A 17,987-nucleotide genomic window follows, 5' to 3' on the forward strand; every position below is an offset into this window, starting at 1 on the left:
TTACAAAAAATCATTTTATTCAAAATTACATATTAAAAGAGCTTTTACCCACTGACCCCATGAGAGAGAGAGAGAGTATTTTGGGTTATCGATTCAACAACGTTGAATCGATTGAAGTGAAATGGTAAATCCCAACAGTAGTAGGATGATGTTTTCCAACAGGAATATCCTACATGTATCTGAGGAGGCCAAAATGGGCAAACCTTTGCATCTGTTTCCACAAAACCCTACAAATGTCCAGAGCTGGTTTGCAAAAGTAAAGGTGGTGATTCTTGTATATGTATAAGGCTAAAGGCACCAGTTGGTTTCTCAACTCTAAAGTATGTATATCCATGATCTGTGTGCTCTAATAGGCACATCCACACAGATAAAGGGATTCTGAAGGCAGCCGATCAGCTTATATCCAAATTGTCCAGCTCATCTTTTGGATGGTAAAGGGTTGGTCTGCTTGCCCTTAGGATGTTTTCCCTGGATCCTGGACAACTGAGTGGGTTTTGGATAGTACTTGCTGCAGCAGAGAAAGTGGGACCAGCAGGTGGTGGCATTACACCTAAAAAGTAAACGCTGAAAAGGGTCCAGTCTCCCAAGCCCATACACAAAGCTTCTTTTATCTCATTGTTATCACTGTAGACAAGGGCTCTGCCATTCAGATTGTGCGTTTTTATACTACCTTGATACTTTTGTAGATTCTTTTTTTTGAAACCAAGTTTGTTCATCTAGAGAAGAAAAAGTAGATTTGTTTACATATTGTTACACAGGCTGCTTTATGTCCTATTGCTTTTATAGAAAGAAATCAGCAGGAATTCCTCTGTATAAAAGGAAATAAGGCTTTAAGCAGAGCCATTTCATCACCAAACGTATAATTTATAAATCGTGTAATAATGTGAAAATGTCGTCTGTATTTTCATGTGATTACACAATTTTCCGACATTTGAATACAAAAGGGGGGTTGTGGGAGCACTCCTAAGGCTAAGTAAAAATGTATTCAAGTATAATGGAAATGCTACTGACTTGGCCATATGAATCAGTGTACATTCCCTGGACCCCTGTCTAAGTAATTCAGTATATATGCAAGTGCATGTGTTCACAAAGACAGGGGTTTTTAGTTACAAAGTTATGATCATAAAGTTGATACGCCACCAGACCACATCAAGGTAAACCCCATCCTGTGGTCCCTAACTTGTTTACCTCTGGTTATAGTATAAAGGATCTTGTGCCTCTCTGTATAGTAGCATTAATTGAAGTAAATGTCTGCTGAACCTTGGTTTCATTCTGAGGGCTAGATCCTCGCCCACCACTAGCTTGCAGCTTTTAAGAGAGAGTTGAATATTATGGGGTAGAGTGCGCTAGTAATTGCAGATAAAATATTTCCAGGGACCTGTGTGGGTAGACAATATATAGAGTAGTACGCCCAAAAGAAAAACCTTTACAGACTTTCTATGGAACTACTCACATATTTGAAGTACAAATGCGTGTATATCGTCTTCGATGTAGTCCTGCAATACAGAGGCTTCAAATGGTGTTATATCGTCGGAACCGCAGGTGTCACCGTGCGATATATTTTTTCGCTTACCAGATCGTAGTGAAACGAAAGCTTATAGTCTAGCGTGTATTCCTCAGGGTGCGCTCCCTTGTCGGCGGATAGGGAACGGTATCGTCCACTTGGAGCAGCTGCTAGACCTGGTGATTACAGCTCGCCTCGTGTGCTGGCGTTCGTGCCGATCTCGGATTTCTCTGCCTTGCTAACACACCGGTCCAGTTTGTTAAGGAAAAACTTTTCAGCAATAGTTTAAGGATCAGTTTCAAATAGATTTTATTTAGTTAGTTCATATCTCCTGATATCTCCTGATACTTCCTCAGGGGCATTACACGTGTATTAATACACGTGTAATGCCCCTGAGGAAGTATCAGGAGATATGAAACGCGTTGGGCTTGAACTAACTAAATAAAATCTATTTGAAACTGATCCTTAAACTATTGCTGAAAAGTTTTTCCTTAACAAACTGGACCGGTGTGTTAGCAAGGCAGAGAAATCCGAGATCGGCACGAACGCCAGCACACGAGGCGAGCTGTAATCACCAGGTCTAGCAGCTGCTCCAAGTGGACGATACCGTTCCCTGTCCGCCGACAAGGGAGCGCACCCTGAGGAATACACGCTAGACTATAAGCTTTCGTTTCACTACGATTTGGTAAGCGAAAAAATATATCGCAGGATGACACCTGCGGTTCCGACGATATAACACCATTTGAAGCCTCTGTATTGCAGGACTACATCGAAGACGATATACACGCATTTGTACTTCAAATATGTGAGTAGTTCCATAGAAAGTCTGTAAAGGTTTTTCTTTTGGGCGTACTACTCTATATATTGTCTAACCACACAGGTCCCTGGAAATATTTTATCTGCAATTACTAGCGCACTCTACCCCATAATATTCAAATCTGAACACAGTGGACAGGTGGATCCACAAAAATCAGCGGTGCAGCTTTAGCATTTTTTAGTGTTCGCGCAAACCTCGACCCTACACAGTATAAAGTTTTAAGAGAGAGTGATTGGCCATTTTTAAAAAAAATTTAATAATGTAAAAATAGTGAAGGCAAAGTAAAATTGTATGTATAAGTGCACACTTGGAAAGTGTGTATATATGTGTGGGTATGGGTGCGAGTATAGGTAAGAATATAGATGTGAGCTAAAATAAGTAAAAAAGGACAAACTAAATTAGGTGTAGTAAGTGTAAATAGGTGCAAAAGTGTTACTAGATGCAGTTAAAAACATAGGGCCACCAGTTAAACGGGGTAGGTATGAGGTGCTACAAACCACATGAAGCTCAGCCACAGCTTCAGGCTACATTTCAATACAAAAGGGGGGTAATGGGAGCACTCCTAAGGATAAGTAAAAATGTGTTATGGAAGGGCTACTGATTTGGCCAAATGAATCAGTGCATCAGTATAAATGCAAGTGCATGTGTTCACAAAAGAAAAAAGCTGCAAAAGCTAATGGCGGGGGAGGATCTAGCCCTGATTGAAATCAACGCTCATGAGACACTTGTTACATTTGCTGCACCTGCCACTAGGAAACACTTTAACACTAACTTACACATATTACACCTATCACACTCCTCATTTAGCTTTCCCTTTTATTTCTTGTTCACATCCATACTCACACCTATACTCATATCTACATTCACACACATACAACATACACAAGCGTGCAACTATACATATTTACTTTGCCTTCATTTTCTTTCCATTATCACATTTTGGGCGTAGGTTTGGGCAGTCTCTCTCTCTCTCTCTCTCTCTCTCTCTCTCTCTCTCTCTCTCTTAAAAGCTGCAAAAGCAGGTGGCGGGGGAGGATTTAGCCTACAGGTTGAAACCAAGGCACAGGAGACATTTACTCCAAGTAATGGTATTAAGCAGAGAGGTAAAATACCTTTTATACTATGACCAGAGGTAAACAAGTTATGGACCACCATGTGGGGTTTACCTTGACATAGTATGGTGGCTTATCAATTTTATGATCATAATAAAAAACCCTGTTTGTTAAAATACATTAACTTGCATATTTATTGAATAACTTAGAAAGGGGACCAGGGAATGTGCATTGATTAATCGGCCAGGTCAGTAGCACTTCCATTGCACTTAAACATATTATAATTCAGCTTTAGGTGTGCAACCACAACCCCCCTTTTTTCGCCCACACTTGAGGCAATAAAAAAAACTGAATATAAATATATATACAGTAGAAACACCCCCCCCCCATTTTATGTTTTTCAGGGGACCAGAAAAAAATGGTGTAAAAACTAGGAAAATGTAAAATCAGGGAAATTTATTATGCATAATATATAGGTGGGACCACAAAACAACAATATAAAATAAGGAAAAACTTAAAATCAGGGGATGTATGGAGAAGGTGATGAGGGGCTGACCTTAGGCAAATTTTGTAGGAAAGACAAAAGGGCAGAAAATCTTTATCAACCTATGCTGTAAAAGTATAAAAAACATACTTTTTTTATTTTAAATAAAGTGTACTCATACATTTATTTCTTTTAAAGGGCTAGTATGTTGCGTAGAGAAAAGTACATTATCAAATGCGTCCTGCTGGAATAACTTTCTGAAAAGGTTACAAGAAATTAAGCATACTTACCTCTATGCACACATCTTCCACACTCATGTTTAGCAAAGACATTGTAGTCAGTCTGCGGGTCTTTTTGGCCTCCCATAGGTTATTACTGCCTCTCAGAAGCTCCATCTGTCTCTTCATGGAATAATCTAAGTTATTAGTAAAAGGCAAAAAGAAGTTTGCTTCGCTCACTGTAAAGTTGTCTTTTATTAGTTTGTGAAAGAGTTCAGGGTCACCATCTAGGTCTAGAAGATGTGTAATGTTCATTTTAATTGCATCTAGTTCTTCCAAGGATTTCTCATAGACATCCCACAAAAGAAGCTCAAAGTATGCTTGGATGTGTGCTCCATTTTGTTCCAAACTCATCTTCTGTTGTTCATCTTCAATGCACTGTAGGATCCAACTAAGGCGGCAGGGCCATTGAGTGGCAAGAAGTACCCACTCTGTTACTTTTTGTGGCTTTATTATATTTCTAGGCACGCTCCTAATCATTAGTCTAATGGTGATGGTAATAGTGTTCACCATTCTCCTAATATGAATGACATTATCTGTAATGTAATCCTTTAAAGTGTCATGAAAAAGGTATTGAAATGCTTGTGCTATCAAATCTTTGGTCTTTGGCAATTTATTTGACATCCCTGTTGGTTGCCCTGACCTCTCATGGCTGGTAACCATCAAAGGAATGTCACTGCTACCATTTAAAGAGCGGAGCCGAAGCAGCTGTTCTTTTTCATTGGGTATCTGTGAAGTGACTTGTATGATGTCTCCTTCTTCTTCCATGTCTCCAGTCAGTGCTTCCTTACCCTGAATGATTTGTCTTATAAGGAACAGTTTGGAGTCACAATCCATTTTAGGGATAGAGAAAGGCAGTGTAATTATCCGATTTAAAAACCGATATCCGTTATTTCCTACGCCTTTTAGAAGTTCTGAGTTTTCCACACAGTCTATAATTATGCTGGGGTCCACAGAAAGGACTGAAATAAATGGTGCGTTGGGATCAGACAGAAGGATATTCATTGCATTCAAAACTCCTACAATTTTATCTGGCAGGCATTTGTCCAAGTTAGTGATTTCCAGGACAATGCGAATTTTCCGTCGTTGGAAAATCTCTATCAGTTGTATGTAACGAGTGATGAGCCTAACCTCCCTCTTAACATCACTCATAAAGCCCAGTTGAGAGCTCATGTCTGTTCGATTCATTTTCTGTTCTACTTTGCCCTTTTGGGTGATAATTGTATTCTTGATCACCAGAACAGCTGCTCTTAGTACTCCAGCTGCAGAGATGCCGACAACTGTTGCTCCAACACCTTCAAAAGCTGTCAGCATATCCCCAGAAGCATCACCAATTGGAAAACCAAAGATCAATATCAAAGCACCAACACCAATTCCTAACATAATTACCATAATAGTCGCAAGCCATAAAGGAATACATAAAAATCTTTTACTGACCCATTCCTGCTTACGAGGATCATCTCTAATTATAATCTTGGTTTTTTTGCATACCACTCTGTATAAACTAATGGGAGCCAACCCAAAGCAATTTTCGATGCCATCACAGAGGGTAGTGACTAAACCAGCCCAAAGGTGATCACTACCTGCAAATTCCCAAGCACTGAATCTAATGAAAACATACTGTATATTCTGTCTTTCTTTGTGCCTTTCTGTAATGACAGGATGGTGAAATATCATGAGGAAGAGAAGTTTTAAAAGATCCTTTCCAGAACATGTCCTGGTCCTTAGTCCTGTTCTTTTTATTTCATCTTGTTCTTTTTTCCATGATTCTGCCCTTAGGTATGCTGCACAAAACACAAAGGGTTAAAAACTCTAGAAACTGGAACAACACACCTTCTTCAGGACAGTTCATAAATAAGTATATATTGCTAAAGAACAGTATGTTTTTTTTAAAGGCTGGCTGTTCAATATTCAATAATACTCAGTTTGGTTAAAAACAGATGTGGCTGCTCTGGATCATAAACATGGGACTGAACAGCAGCCGTGGTGTCCTACAGACAGCTATAATGAAAACCATACAGTGGCCCTTATGGGTTCCAATGTTGCCTGCCGCAACATGTGAGCACAATATGAGCAGATGTTTGGGGCAAGGTTAAACTATTGCAAAATTGATAAAATAACCCTAGGACAAAAGGAACAGTGTGCACATGGGTTATACTTTACAGCAGAGGTCTCCAACCATTTTTATCTGTGAGCCACACTTAAATGTAAAAAATGCAGACTTATCATATACAGAGATAGAAATAAAACTCACACACACACATTGATCAAGATTAGATAAGAATAATATTTTGTAAGAAAATTAATACATCCTCGATTGAACATAACGTAATGTCTAGCCGAGCTTTCCTTGGCAGACTTCTGAGAGGAACGTCAGATGGGGGACCCCGGGCTAAATACAGTGAACTCTCAAAGCCAGATCAATCGGGCAAGGTTCTACACAACATGTCTGCTTGTAGATAAAGTCCCGAAGCCCCCTTTGCCGAGTTCCTTTTTATATTGGTACAATAACAAAGTAATAGATCATTATCGGTTTCAACTTAAATTCCACACGTAGATATAATAATAATGGCTACGCACCCAGAACCATGGCCATCAGAATGACCTTGAAAATGAAAATAACCATGTAAATGAAAATAATTGCTGTATACCTAAGACTATAACCATGTGAATAAGATATGAGCTTCCTTCCTGATAAACATGTTTGTATGTTTATGAGTTAATTACCTAAACTCCTACTGTTCCCTGGTCTCCAAATAATGTTAATATATCTATATTGAGTACCTCAACTCCGGTTGTTCCCTCGACTCCAACTAATGTCAGTACATCCATTTTTCAACTAAGGAGCCATATTGAATGCACTTGATCATACTCCCATTCATACATGGCCTGCCATGTCACATTTGTATCACAATCTGTCTGACAATGAGCTTGTCGTCTCCCTGGCTCAGTTCACCTGCATTTCTCCACTTTACTGGCTCACTGTTCCTAACCTCAAGTGTGCTCAATGTCAGTCTGAGGCACTTGTGGGTCTCTCACAGCAGCATCATCCTCCTGAGACTGATATTGTTATAGCAGCAAACGAGGATGGACTTCCTATAAATAAGATATTGGACAGGCAGGTGTCCACCTACTTTGCGCCGTACAGTGTGCACCTTTGATTTTTACTCTTGCATATTAAGGTTTATTTTAAGCATGTAAATGTAAAGAAGGAAAAGTGTGGTCAAAACAAGAAGCTGTATTTATGTTAGTTGAAATAGTGATGTTAGGAAGACCATAACATTTTCGATCATGTGCCTTAAAGAAAATTACTTAATACTTTATGGCCTTTGAGTAGTTAAGTAGTGTTGGGAAAAGCAAATATGCAAGCTGCTATTCTTTGCCAAAACAAACTCCACTGAAGATAAGCATAAGTAACTCACATTCAACTTTACTCAGCAGGATATCTGTCCTTCTTCCCCATGGAGCATAAAATCCAACTGTTACAGGGGTAGTAACATAATAGAGAGCTTTGGCTAGAGAAAAGCAATATACGTCATCCTTAGTCTGGAAATCTGTAACAGAATAAAAGGATAAAAACACGAGGTACAAATGGAGGGGCAGAGAGAAAGATTATCATACATTAAACATTGGTTCTCCTATGGATAGACTGTTTAAAAAATCAAATTAACTGAGGCTTTATCTATGGCTATGCCATAGGTAAAATGTGAACATCATTTGGAGTGATTTAAAACCAATTAGTCAATTTGGAGCGGTTGAAGACAAATAAATGTTTCTTTACATACCAGGAACTCATTTCTGAATTGAATGTGCTTCTTTTGTAAATCTGTCTGGCACCATATCTGCCATATCTTTGCTGCAATACCAGGATATTTGGCTGGCAAGCGATATGGCAGTGGACATTGCTTTGCCAGAACTTGTGGTAGGCAGGCAGAGCAGGTGCGTGCCTAGTGCAAACCCCCTCAGTCACCACCACCGTTGCACCCTAGATATAAAAACTTTACTCATGTCAGATGTAGGTTTATCAAGTTATATACATCAGTGCTACAACTTTACACATTGAACAAATGAGCTCCATTATACTAGACATTACATTACTTATGATTTTGCGAAGCATCTGAGTATATTGTATCTGCATTATGCTGCATTAGACAGGAAAACAGAAACAGGCCTAGTTCACTGTCACATTTGCCTTCATTAATATTTCAATTAAATTATGTTGGTGGAAACCCAGTATGTGGTGGATAAAGACAAATATGCAAAAGGACCAACTAAACATTCTGGTAAACTAAAATTATTAGATGGAAAAAGCTGTTGGGGGAGATATGAGAATTGACTAGAGATAGAGATATGGTTGTAATACTGCTGTACTGTTTGAAAAAAAGAAGCCAATAAACATAAATAATGGAACAGTGAGTCAGTGGGTCGAAGTATAGAATAGTCGCAAGAATATAGGAATCAGAATTGCTAGCAGCCCAGCTAGGGATCCCAGCAAGCAAGTCAACTACTTACCTGGTTGCACCATGCTGCCTGTAGATGAACAGCCAGTTCATTAGCTATAGTTACCTAAGGAAAGAACCTATTTTGTTTAACTGAAATCACACAGTTATAGTATCTAACACTGTAATATCCCCCTGCCTCTAAGGCATCTAGTTGCCTTTACAAAGGATGTATTTCCCTCCTGTCCCATGTAATTCTGTACTATTCTGTAAGTGTATGTAGGAGACCTAAAGGATTAACATTCCCCTAGTTCACCTTGAATAACTTTGTGTGCTGATAGTCTGATACAATGTTGAATATGTCTTCTGTTGTTATTTTTTAATGGATTTTAAATTATTTAGATTTTTGTGCAGTGGCTCTTCAGTCTGAAATTTCAGCAATTATCTGGTTGCTTGGGTCCAGTTTACCCTTGGTAGCCATACACTGGCTGATCCACTCTGTTGGCCCAGTTGCCAACCATGGGATATGGGCCCACTTTGGTCACCCATACACAGGGGCAAGTTAGGTTGATCTGATTGTTGGCCCTGGGGCTTACAATTAGATCATGCGCTAACACCTAGGCCTGTCAGGTGAGGACTGCATCAGTGCACCCACCTGACCCATCAGATGCGATTTTCAAACCTCTCCAATTAATATCTGCCCAATTTTCAGCCAGATATCAGCATGATGGGGGGGGTTATCCATACACAGACCAATAAGCTGCATGTTGGCTTTTATTGCCATGGCCACCTTTACTAGGGAAGGCACCTCAAGTCTAGAAAAAAAGAAGCAGTGATCTATGATATGTATGATATGATACGATACATGTAAATGCATGCCTTTGTGTAGATCACAATGTATCCTTGTGTATCTTTATTCATCTCATGCTACTTGTATACACATAGCTGTTTGTTGTACAGACAGAGGGAACAAACTTTGCAATAAAATATATATATAGTTTAAGATTAAGTGCTACATGTTAAGAGACAAAGCAAAAGGAGGACCTTATCTATAGAGCTTGCATTAAATAGATACCCATTTAATAATTAGAAGGCTAATTGCAGTGTCTATTGATGGGATTAATGTCCATCAACAACCAATTAAATAGCAATTAAATAGCAAGCTGGCAAGAGTCAGAACAGAAAGGCAAACAATTCCAAAGGTATAAAAATAACAAATGACTGAAAAGTTGCTAATAGGGACATGCTACATACCCTAGGAAAAGGTGTTCTCCCTAGTTAAAGTCTTTAGCCCACTCCCTTGGGTTATCCAGCCTATTAAAGGGCAATAGTATGCAGCATACTACAATTATCTCACCCACAAACCATTCAGCATGCTGGTTAACATGCTGAATAATAAAATGTCAGCAGCATAAGTTTTATGGAGGTAGCGCTTACCCACGTTTAATGACCTTAAGGATTTAATGGAGAAACCGTGCCAGCATAATTACAACTTGCCCTGTGCACCAAATATTTCCATGTGCTGGTTGATGTAGCATACAGTTGATTAGCCACATGTTGCATTTGTAGTCAAATATGAAGGGAGCTGTAGCAATATGCCTAGGAATGCATGGCCCAACCATCTTGTGGATGTCTAGAATCTAAACAATATTACACAATATCATATGCCCTCTGCATTTATCTATATTTCACCACAGTGGGATTCCAGTTGGCCCAATGGCAAATTTCCTACCTGCCCTGTAGCTTCTGGGACTTGTGGAATGTTGCCACTACATTTCTTCATACAGTATCGCTGGATAGAAATATACATCAAAGAACAAATCTCCATGCCTAACCCTGCCAAACATCGTAGCCCATATAATTCATATACATAGATGAACAACAATTTGTTGCATACTCACCAAGCTTTCTATGTCAAGCTCACTGTTAGATGTGTCTGAAACAGGAAGTTGCTCCTTACTTTTTTATGTTAGTATGTTTATGGCACAATGATAAGGAGTCAGAGCGCTGGACTTTACTCTTTTGAACAATATGTGGGATTAGTGGAATAGAATGGAAGATAAACGAGGCAAGACTGTGTGTAACCATGTGGGTAGGTGTATGACACACAGCATTTAGATAAAATAAAATTACACAAGAGCACACAAAGAGAACATTTAGTATCAGGTGAAATATATGAGAACTATATAAGGACCAAGAAAATGCAAGATTTATTTTTCAGTGCAGGTTTGGGATCCATTATCCAGAAACCCATTATACAGAAAGCTCCACATTATGTGAAGGCCATCTCCATTTTAATAAAATAATTAAACATTTTTAAAAATTATTACTTTTTCTTCTTTAATAATAAAACAGCACCTTGTACCTGATGGCAATAAAACAACAGAATAGGGGCACAGGACACATGCTATAAAACCCCTGGTTTGATTCAATGTGACTCTGGGCAAGTCATATAATCTCTTGGTGTCCCAGGCATACTTATCTTCACTTTGTTTGCTGCAAAGTGCTTTGAGAACCATGAGAGGAAATCAGTATAAAATGATTCCCCTTGCTTTGCAGCACGTCTTTAAAATGCTCATTTGCTGTATGGCCTTCTAAATACTATATCACTTACTGCATCCAACATTCTTTTCCTGCTTTCATATAATCCCAATTATCATCTTCTGAATCTCCACATATCTGCAAGTTATTTTATTGAGAATTCTAGAATTCCAGACATTTGTTTTTATTTGTTTTGCAAAAACAGGCTTGCAGTTCCAGCATTTTCTGTTGACGGTATCAGTCTAACTAGGTGTTAACAATCTCACATTACACTATATGACCTGTAATCCACCTCCATGTCACAAAGTATATTCATTTACAGTTGCCAAATACATTTTTTCTGTCAACATTTACTTTGCCTTTCTTACTTTGTTCTGTTCAAATGTGTCCAAAGGTGTGTTTATTTCTCTTCAACTGCGGCTGTTCTCAGTCATCTACACATGGTTTGTGCAAATCTTACATCCAGTAACTACTGTAATGGCATCCTCATTTGCTTTATCAATCCTAAATCAGAGGATTTCAGACCTTTTGGATTTCAAAAGTTAAATATAGCATATTTATAAAAACAAAAATGTAACTAAAACTACATTGCAGCACAGGAAGAAAGAAAAAAGTTCTTTATTTGGCTGAAGCATTGTGGCTCCTATTAATTTTGGTACTACATCATGTAGCCCTAGTATTTGCTAAGACTGTAACCTTGCTATTCTTCAAGGGGTGAGGTTGGAGCAGCCAGGCAATTTAGGTGGCAGTTGAGCGTAAAATACTTATTAACGGTTATCTGTTCACAGATTGCAAAACTTGTCAATGTTTAACATTCCATACTCCTCTTTAAAAACCTGTAAACTATTTTTCCTGCAATTTAAAGGCCTTTAATTGGTGGGTTAATGCCCTGATAAAGCATACCAAACATTACTTGACTGTAAAAAGCTTAGGGACGCACGTTACTAAGATCCTTTCTAATTTTGTGCCGTGTAAAACTCCCCAGCAAGTCAGCAATCTAGGTTAAAGGAGCAGTTCACCTTTGAGTTAACCTTTAAATTAACTTTGAGTAAAATGTAGACATTGATATTCTAAGAACATTTTGGATGGCTTTTGAATTATTTGTCTTTTTGTATAACTGCTATATTGCTAGGGCCAATCAAGCTTACCAACCAGGCACTTGTTTATATAATAGCCTAGAAGACAAATAAAACATTTACAATACAATTGTAGCTCCTCAAATCAACCGTTTTTGTTTACCAGGATCAATGACCTTCAACAACCAGACAGCATTTTAAATTGCAATGTTGGACTACCTCAAAAATTAGGGACATTTCCAATAAATGCAAAATGCCGTTTCCTGTCTTGCCCTGTTTTGTCCACAAATGCAGTAACTGTGCTTTATTTCTTTTGCATTAAATCCCTTTACCATTCATGCTTTGAAACCTTTACTAGAGATTTTTACATTTAACAGAGATTTTTAGAAGGTGAAAAATATCAGGTTGACCGACTCAAATTTGTCCCAGTACCAACAGTAACAATCATTAAAAACACCCTTAGCAAATAGACCTCAGCCCTCTCTTTACTGTTAGTATATCTAGAGCCAGATTCAATTCATTGAGAAAAAAATGATCTCATAGTTTATCACGTGAAACTCATGGACGAGATTCAATTAGAGTTAGATAAAACTTTTATCCAAATTCAGTCCCAGCTTTTCCCCATAGACTTCAATAAAGTTTTTACATGATAAACAGTGAGATAAGTTTTTCTGAATTGAATTGCATCTCAAATTGAATCTTGTCCATGAGTTTTCACATGATAAACCTTTTCTCACTGAATTGAGTGACTTGTTGCTTCCCTCAAGTGGTTGGGAAAAAGCTATGCATACTGTATGTCATTCAATTGTTATACAGGGATGGGATCCATTATAAGGAAACCCATTTTCCAGAATGCTCTGAATTATAGATCCCAACTAAGATATAATTAATCCTTATTGGAGGCAAAACCAGCCTATTGGGTTTATTTAATGTTTACATGATTTTCTAGTAAAGTTAAGGTATGAAGATTAAAATTATGGAAAGATCTGTTATCCGGAAAATCCCAGGTCCCCAGCATTCTGGATAACAAGTCTCATACCTGTATTTACTCATATCCCACAAGGCAGTTGCTGTCTAAAATGTAGAAGTTGTCATTAACCTGCTGTATGAAATAGACGGTGAAATCTATAGCACTTGCCGTCAGAGACCAGACTTCAAAGCACCATAGTTTTTATGTTTTATGTTATGCTTGGCATTGATTGATTTCTGAAGCTAAAGACAAATGTTTAATTGGCACATGGAAACAATAGCGTAACTCTATATATGTGCCATTTATTTTACAGCAACATTTACACCATTTCTGGGAGCAAATTATTTTACATAATACAGACAAATATATACATACCACCAATTTTGTAAGTTCATGGCAAAAAGTAAAAACAAACCACAAGGAACGGATACACTTTGCCAAAAATGAGAATACCCCAACATTTCGGCAATATAGCCTTTGTCAAGGGGGATCCTCCCTTGAAATGTTGGGGTATTCTCATTTTTGGCAAAGTGTATCCGTTTGTTTTTCCTTTTTGCCTTGAACTTACAAAACTGGTGGTATGTATATATTTGTCTGTATTATTGTGTATGAATTATATTAGATAAGCAATTTATCTACCTGATGTACATTTTACTGCTATAAATCTATATAAAAGAAATTTACATTTTGTTTGTATATTATTTTGAGTGTGCAAACCCATTATATGCTATATTACTCCCCTTTCTATTCAGTTCTCTCCTATTCATATTCCAGTCTTTTATTCAAATCAGTTCATTGTTACTAGGGTAATTTGGACCCTAGCAACAAGATTGCTGAAATTGCAAACTGGAGAACTGTTAATAAAAAGCGAAACAACTCAAAAACCACAAATAAATAATGAAAACCAATTGCAAATTGTCTCAGAATATCACTACCTCATAGTGAAATTTAACTTAATTGTGAACAAACCCTTTAATGGTTTCTCAACATAAATAGCAGCATAACACTCCAGTGAGCTCATACATATAATTTAATTGTTTTGCCTGTGTCTCCACTACTGTAGGCAATAAAGTGCCAAAAAGTGCAAATATACAGAAGCAGCCATTTTAGCATGATTGCACAGGATTGCTACATGTAAAGTGTGTTACCTGTGTCAATTCCAGTACTAATAGCTAGAAAAGCAATTGTTGTTATTCATTTGACTGTCTCTACTGTCTTGCCTTCTGGAATGTATCTAGAGATGCATTCAGGATTAGAACCACTGCTTTCAATTGCCATTACATTTAGAAATTACACCCAAACCACTGAAAATGTTTGAAGAATGTATATTGGGAAATTGCTTAGAATCTCATTTTCAGCAGCATGGGATGCAGCTGCCAGGGGTCAAGGTTACAGTCACATTACCATGGAAAATCCCCTCTCTGCAATTGCCCTTGGACCAAAACCTGCTTCATTATATATGCAGATTACAGGATTTATGAGAGATAAATCCTAAAAGGACAGCAATGATCATGACATTTCCTAAACCACTGTATTATCCGTGTCCACTAGCTCAGGAATCACTTTGAGTGAAATACCTGCACTTGTATTCGCTTTGACACAGAAGGTAGAACACATTGTTTTTAAAATGAGGCCTGAAAACTTCCATTCATGTGAATAGCCTATAAATGCTAGTAGCTCTCGAACCCGAAGCTGAACATGTTTTCTCGGAAAAGTGGGCAGTACTGGCACCAGCTCAAGTTTTCAAGTTCATCTTTTAAATTGGTCTCCATTATTTAATTTTTATGTTATTTTAATTATTTGTCTTCTTCTTCTGAGTCAGTGGCGGAACTACCGGGGGAGCAGGGGGTGCGAGCGGGCCAGGGCCCGCACCCCCTCAGGGCCCCCCCTGCAGCCCATGCGCCACTGAAAATGCGGCCATATGGAGGGGGGCGGGGCCCGGTTGCACGTCACGCCCCCCTCTAGTGACGCTACTGTTCTGAGTCTTTCCAGCTTTCAAATAGGGCTCACTGATCCCATCTAAAAACAACTGCTCTGTAAAGATACAAATTTATTGTTATTGCTACTTGTAATTACTCCTCTTTCTATTTAGGCTCTCTCCTATTCATATTCTAGTCTCTTATTTAAGTCAATGAATGGTTGCTAGCTAGGGTAATTTGAAACCTAGCTACAAGATTGCGAAATTGTGAACCAGAGAGCTGCTGAATAAATAACAAAACATAAATTATAAAAAATGTAAACCAAATACAAATTGTCTCGGCAAATCACTCTCGACATCATACTAAAAGTTAACTCAAAGGTGAACAACCCCTTAAAAGTATGGGAATAATAGCTAAAACTGCCTCATATGAATACAATCTCCTTTATGTTATTCTTTTGTATGGAGTAAAGCATGTTCCAGTATCATTTAGTAAAATATATATATATTTTTACAAGTACATAATGATTCTTTGTATCCCCTTTGTATGCCCATAATTCTTATAAAAAGTAATTGCTAATATTTAATAGACTTAAGTTCAATATTGCAGCCCTTAGTGTTCATGTACAAAGCACTTGCAGCCACACAATGTTGTCTCCATGGTCAGATCAAAAATCCAAAATTAAAATACAGTGTAAAGCGCCGTCAGCCACAAGGTCTTCTTAGAGAGCAATATGAAAACTTTGTTTGTGCCCATTTTTTGCACTTTGCTCTGAATTTTTTTAATCAAATGTAGAAATCTATACATCCTAAATAATTTTGCGGATCATTCATTAAAAATAAGAATGAAGAAATCTGTCGAAACCATGGTTTTCCGTAATTATTAATGGCCTTGTTGCATGGTATTTGTTTTCTAAGATTCATCCATATTGACGCTTATGCGGAGAACAGAATTCAAATGCAGATACTTTTGTGAATTATTGCCAACTGCCAGTAGGAGTTGATGTTCAGCAATAGTTAAAGTGCCACAGGTAGTCTGATCTAGGTAGAAATCCATGTATATTCACAGGTAATAATAGAGGAACAGGGTCAATAGTGTACAGCTAGATTGAGATTTTGGAATTATTTACGAGCATGCTATACCACTGCACAACTCTCCACCAAGCATTAGAATATATGTCTCAGAATGAAAAATCTACACAGCTTATACTTTATATACATATTTATTCAGCTTTTCACATGGTGCCTAGTGTATATGAAACACAGCTGCACTGAGCTCATCATACTTACAAGCTGACCATGCTAATGTATCAAATTTCAGTTAAGAATCAATGTAGAGAAGCAAACCACATGTCCCATTAATTGAGAGCATATTTACCAAATGCTAAACAAATGGCTCAGTACAGTAAAATTCGAAGATTTCATCGTATAGCTCTACAAAGAGCTGCAGAGTTCTGTTTATCGTTATATGTATGAACCTATCTAAAGCTTATGGCATATTGCACAGTTTGTATTAGTTACTTTTCTCAGACAGATAGAAAGGCAAAACAGGGAGACTTTTTTTTTAAGCACTACATCATTTTGTAACTGCTCTACGAATGGCATAAAGATATCAGTGAAGAGATCCAGAAAATAAGCCTGCCTGTAGTTTTGGATATTATTCATGCCCTGTTACATTTCCATGGCACTTTCCATATAGCGTAAAGGAAAACAATTTACACTTTTCCTTTTGGTTGCTGCAACTATTCCTTAGCAAAGCCTTAGTTACAAAAGCAATGGCCGGTATGAGCATAAGATTTTAAGACAAATAAATTAACACATATTATACATTAATGAGTAAAATGAAAATTAGGAAATGATCTGAGAAGTATCATAGAACATACTAAATCTTACTGTGTGCACTGCTTTTAGGTGTTCATCCTACACTGTCGCGGTCATTCTTTTTACAGAAGTTATAGCAAAGGGCAATTGCTTTATGGTAGTGTCAAAGCTACATACCAAGCCCACACCAGCTCATTCACAAATGATTTCCAGTATACCAAGCATAAAATGTAATGCTGAATAAATCTGGCCATACCTGTCTGGTTTAGTTGGATAATTTAACCTCAACCATACTACTCCCTGTCAGGATCACCATCCCGTGGAATCCAGAAATCCCATCTGCTGTTAGACCTTATCCTCTTTACCCCATCAGATTAAGCTGATCACAATTATAAGTTTGGCCAAACCAAATCTAAAAACCTTAATGTTTTAAGGTTTACTAATCCTTTACGCAGCAATGGCACCCAAACAATTATGAATTGTTTTCACCACAAAGTTTTCCCTGACATACACAGTGCACCAGCAGATTATATTATTTTCAAACAAGCCTAAGAAATCGTCCGACATCCTTAGTAGAAAGCTATCAGTCAGCATTGTTGGACATGCAGTGTATGCACCTTCTGTGCAGAATCCATCACTGTACAATAGAACAAGATTAGGGATGAATTGAATGATTCTGCTAGCCTAAGGTGTCTACAAGTAAGAGGCAGACCAGCATGGTTTCAATGAATCATGTAGGTCTGTATACAAAAAAACTATTTTTGGAAGTTCAGATTGTGTTTATGCACCTTTTATATATAAGCCTAACTGAATAAGCTCATGTCATAAAGGCAGGGTACTTTTTACCTTTAAAGGAAAACTTGTAGAAACATGTTAATATTCTCACACAACATAAAGATGCAGGAATATTAGCATACTCCTCTCAGAAACGTTTATGCTTTACAGTTAAAAAAGCAGAAATTATAAAACAATAAATATATCGGATATTACCTGCATCATTTTAGTCACCTGGAGCAAAAAAAAGTTGATTCTATGTGTTGTTACCAATGAATGCAAGTTCTAAATGTACACATTCACAGGTTATGCA

General features: G+C 37.7%; 1 protein-coding gene across 1 annotated transcript; it reads right to left on the reverse strand.

Moving 5' to 3' along the window:
• On the reverse strand, positions 1 to 10,788 carry LOC108698930 (NTPase KAP family P-loop domain-containing protein 1). The gene is made up of 5 exons (XM_041572829.1): positions 10,476 to 10,788; positions 8,648 to 8,701; positions 7,558 to 7,689; positions 4,148 to 5,919; positions 1 to 716 (listed from the first exon to the last, which is right to left on the reverse strand). Exons 2-5 carry the CDS (start codon positions 8,658 to 8,660, stop codon positions 393 to 395), a joined length of 2,241 nt encoding a protein of 746 aa, XP_041428763.1. The 5' UTR covers positions 8,661 to 8,701; positions 10,476 to 10,788; the 3' UTR covers positions 1 to 392.
• Between the last annotated feature and the right edge of the window lie 7,199 nt (positions 10,789 to 17,987).

This window comes from Xenopus laevis, chromosome 8L, assembly GCF_017654675.1.
Source record: "Xenopus laevis strain J_2021 chromosome 8L, Xenopus_laevis_v10.1, whole genome shotgun sequence".
NCBI classification, from domain to species: Eukaryota; Metazoa; Chordata; class Amphibia; order Anura; family Pipidae; genus Xenopus; species Xenopus laevis.

Bases quoted from the DNA above. Each gene is read 5' to 3' on its own strand.
- LOC108698930 (XM_041572829.1), bottom strand. The intron at 5,920-7,557 runs GTGAGTTACTTA...TGTTTTGTGCAG, and splicing joins CCTGCTGAGTAAAGTTGAAT to CATACCTAAGGGCAGAATCA. The intron at 717-4,147 runs GTAAGTATGCTT...TTTCTTCTCTAG, and splicing joins TGGAAGATGTGTGCATAGAG to ATGAACAAACTTGGTTTCAA.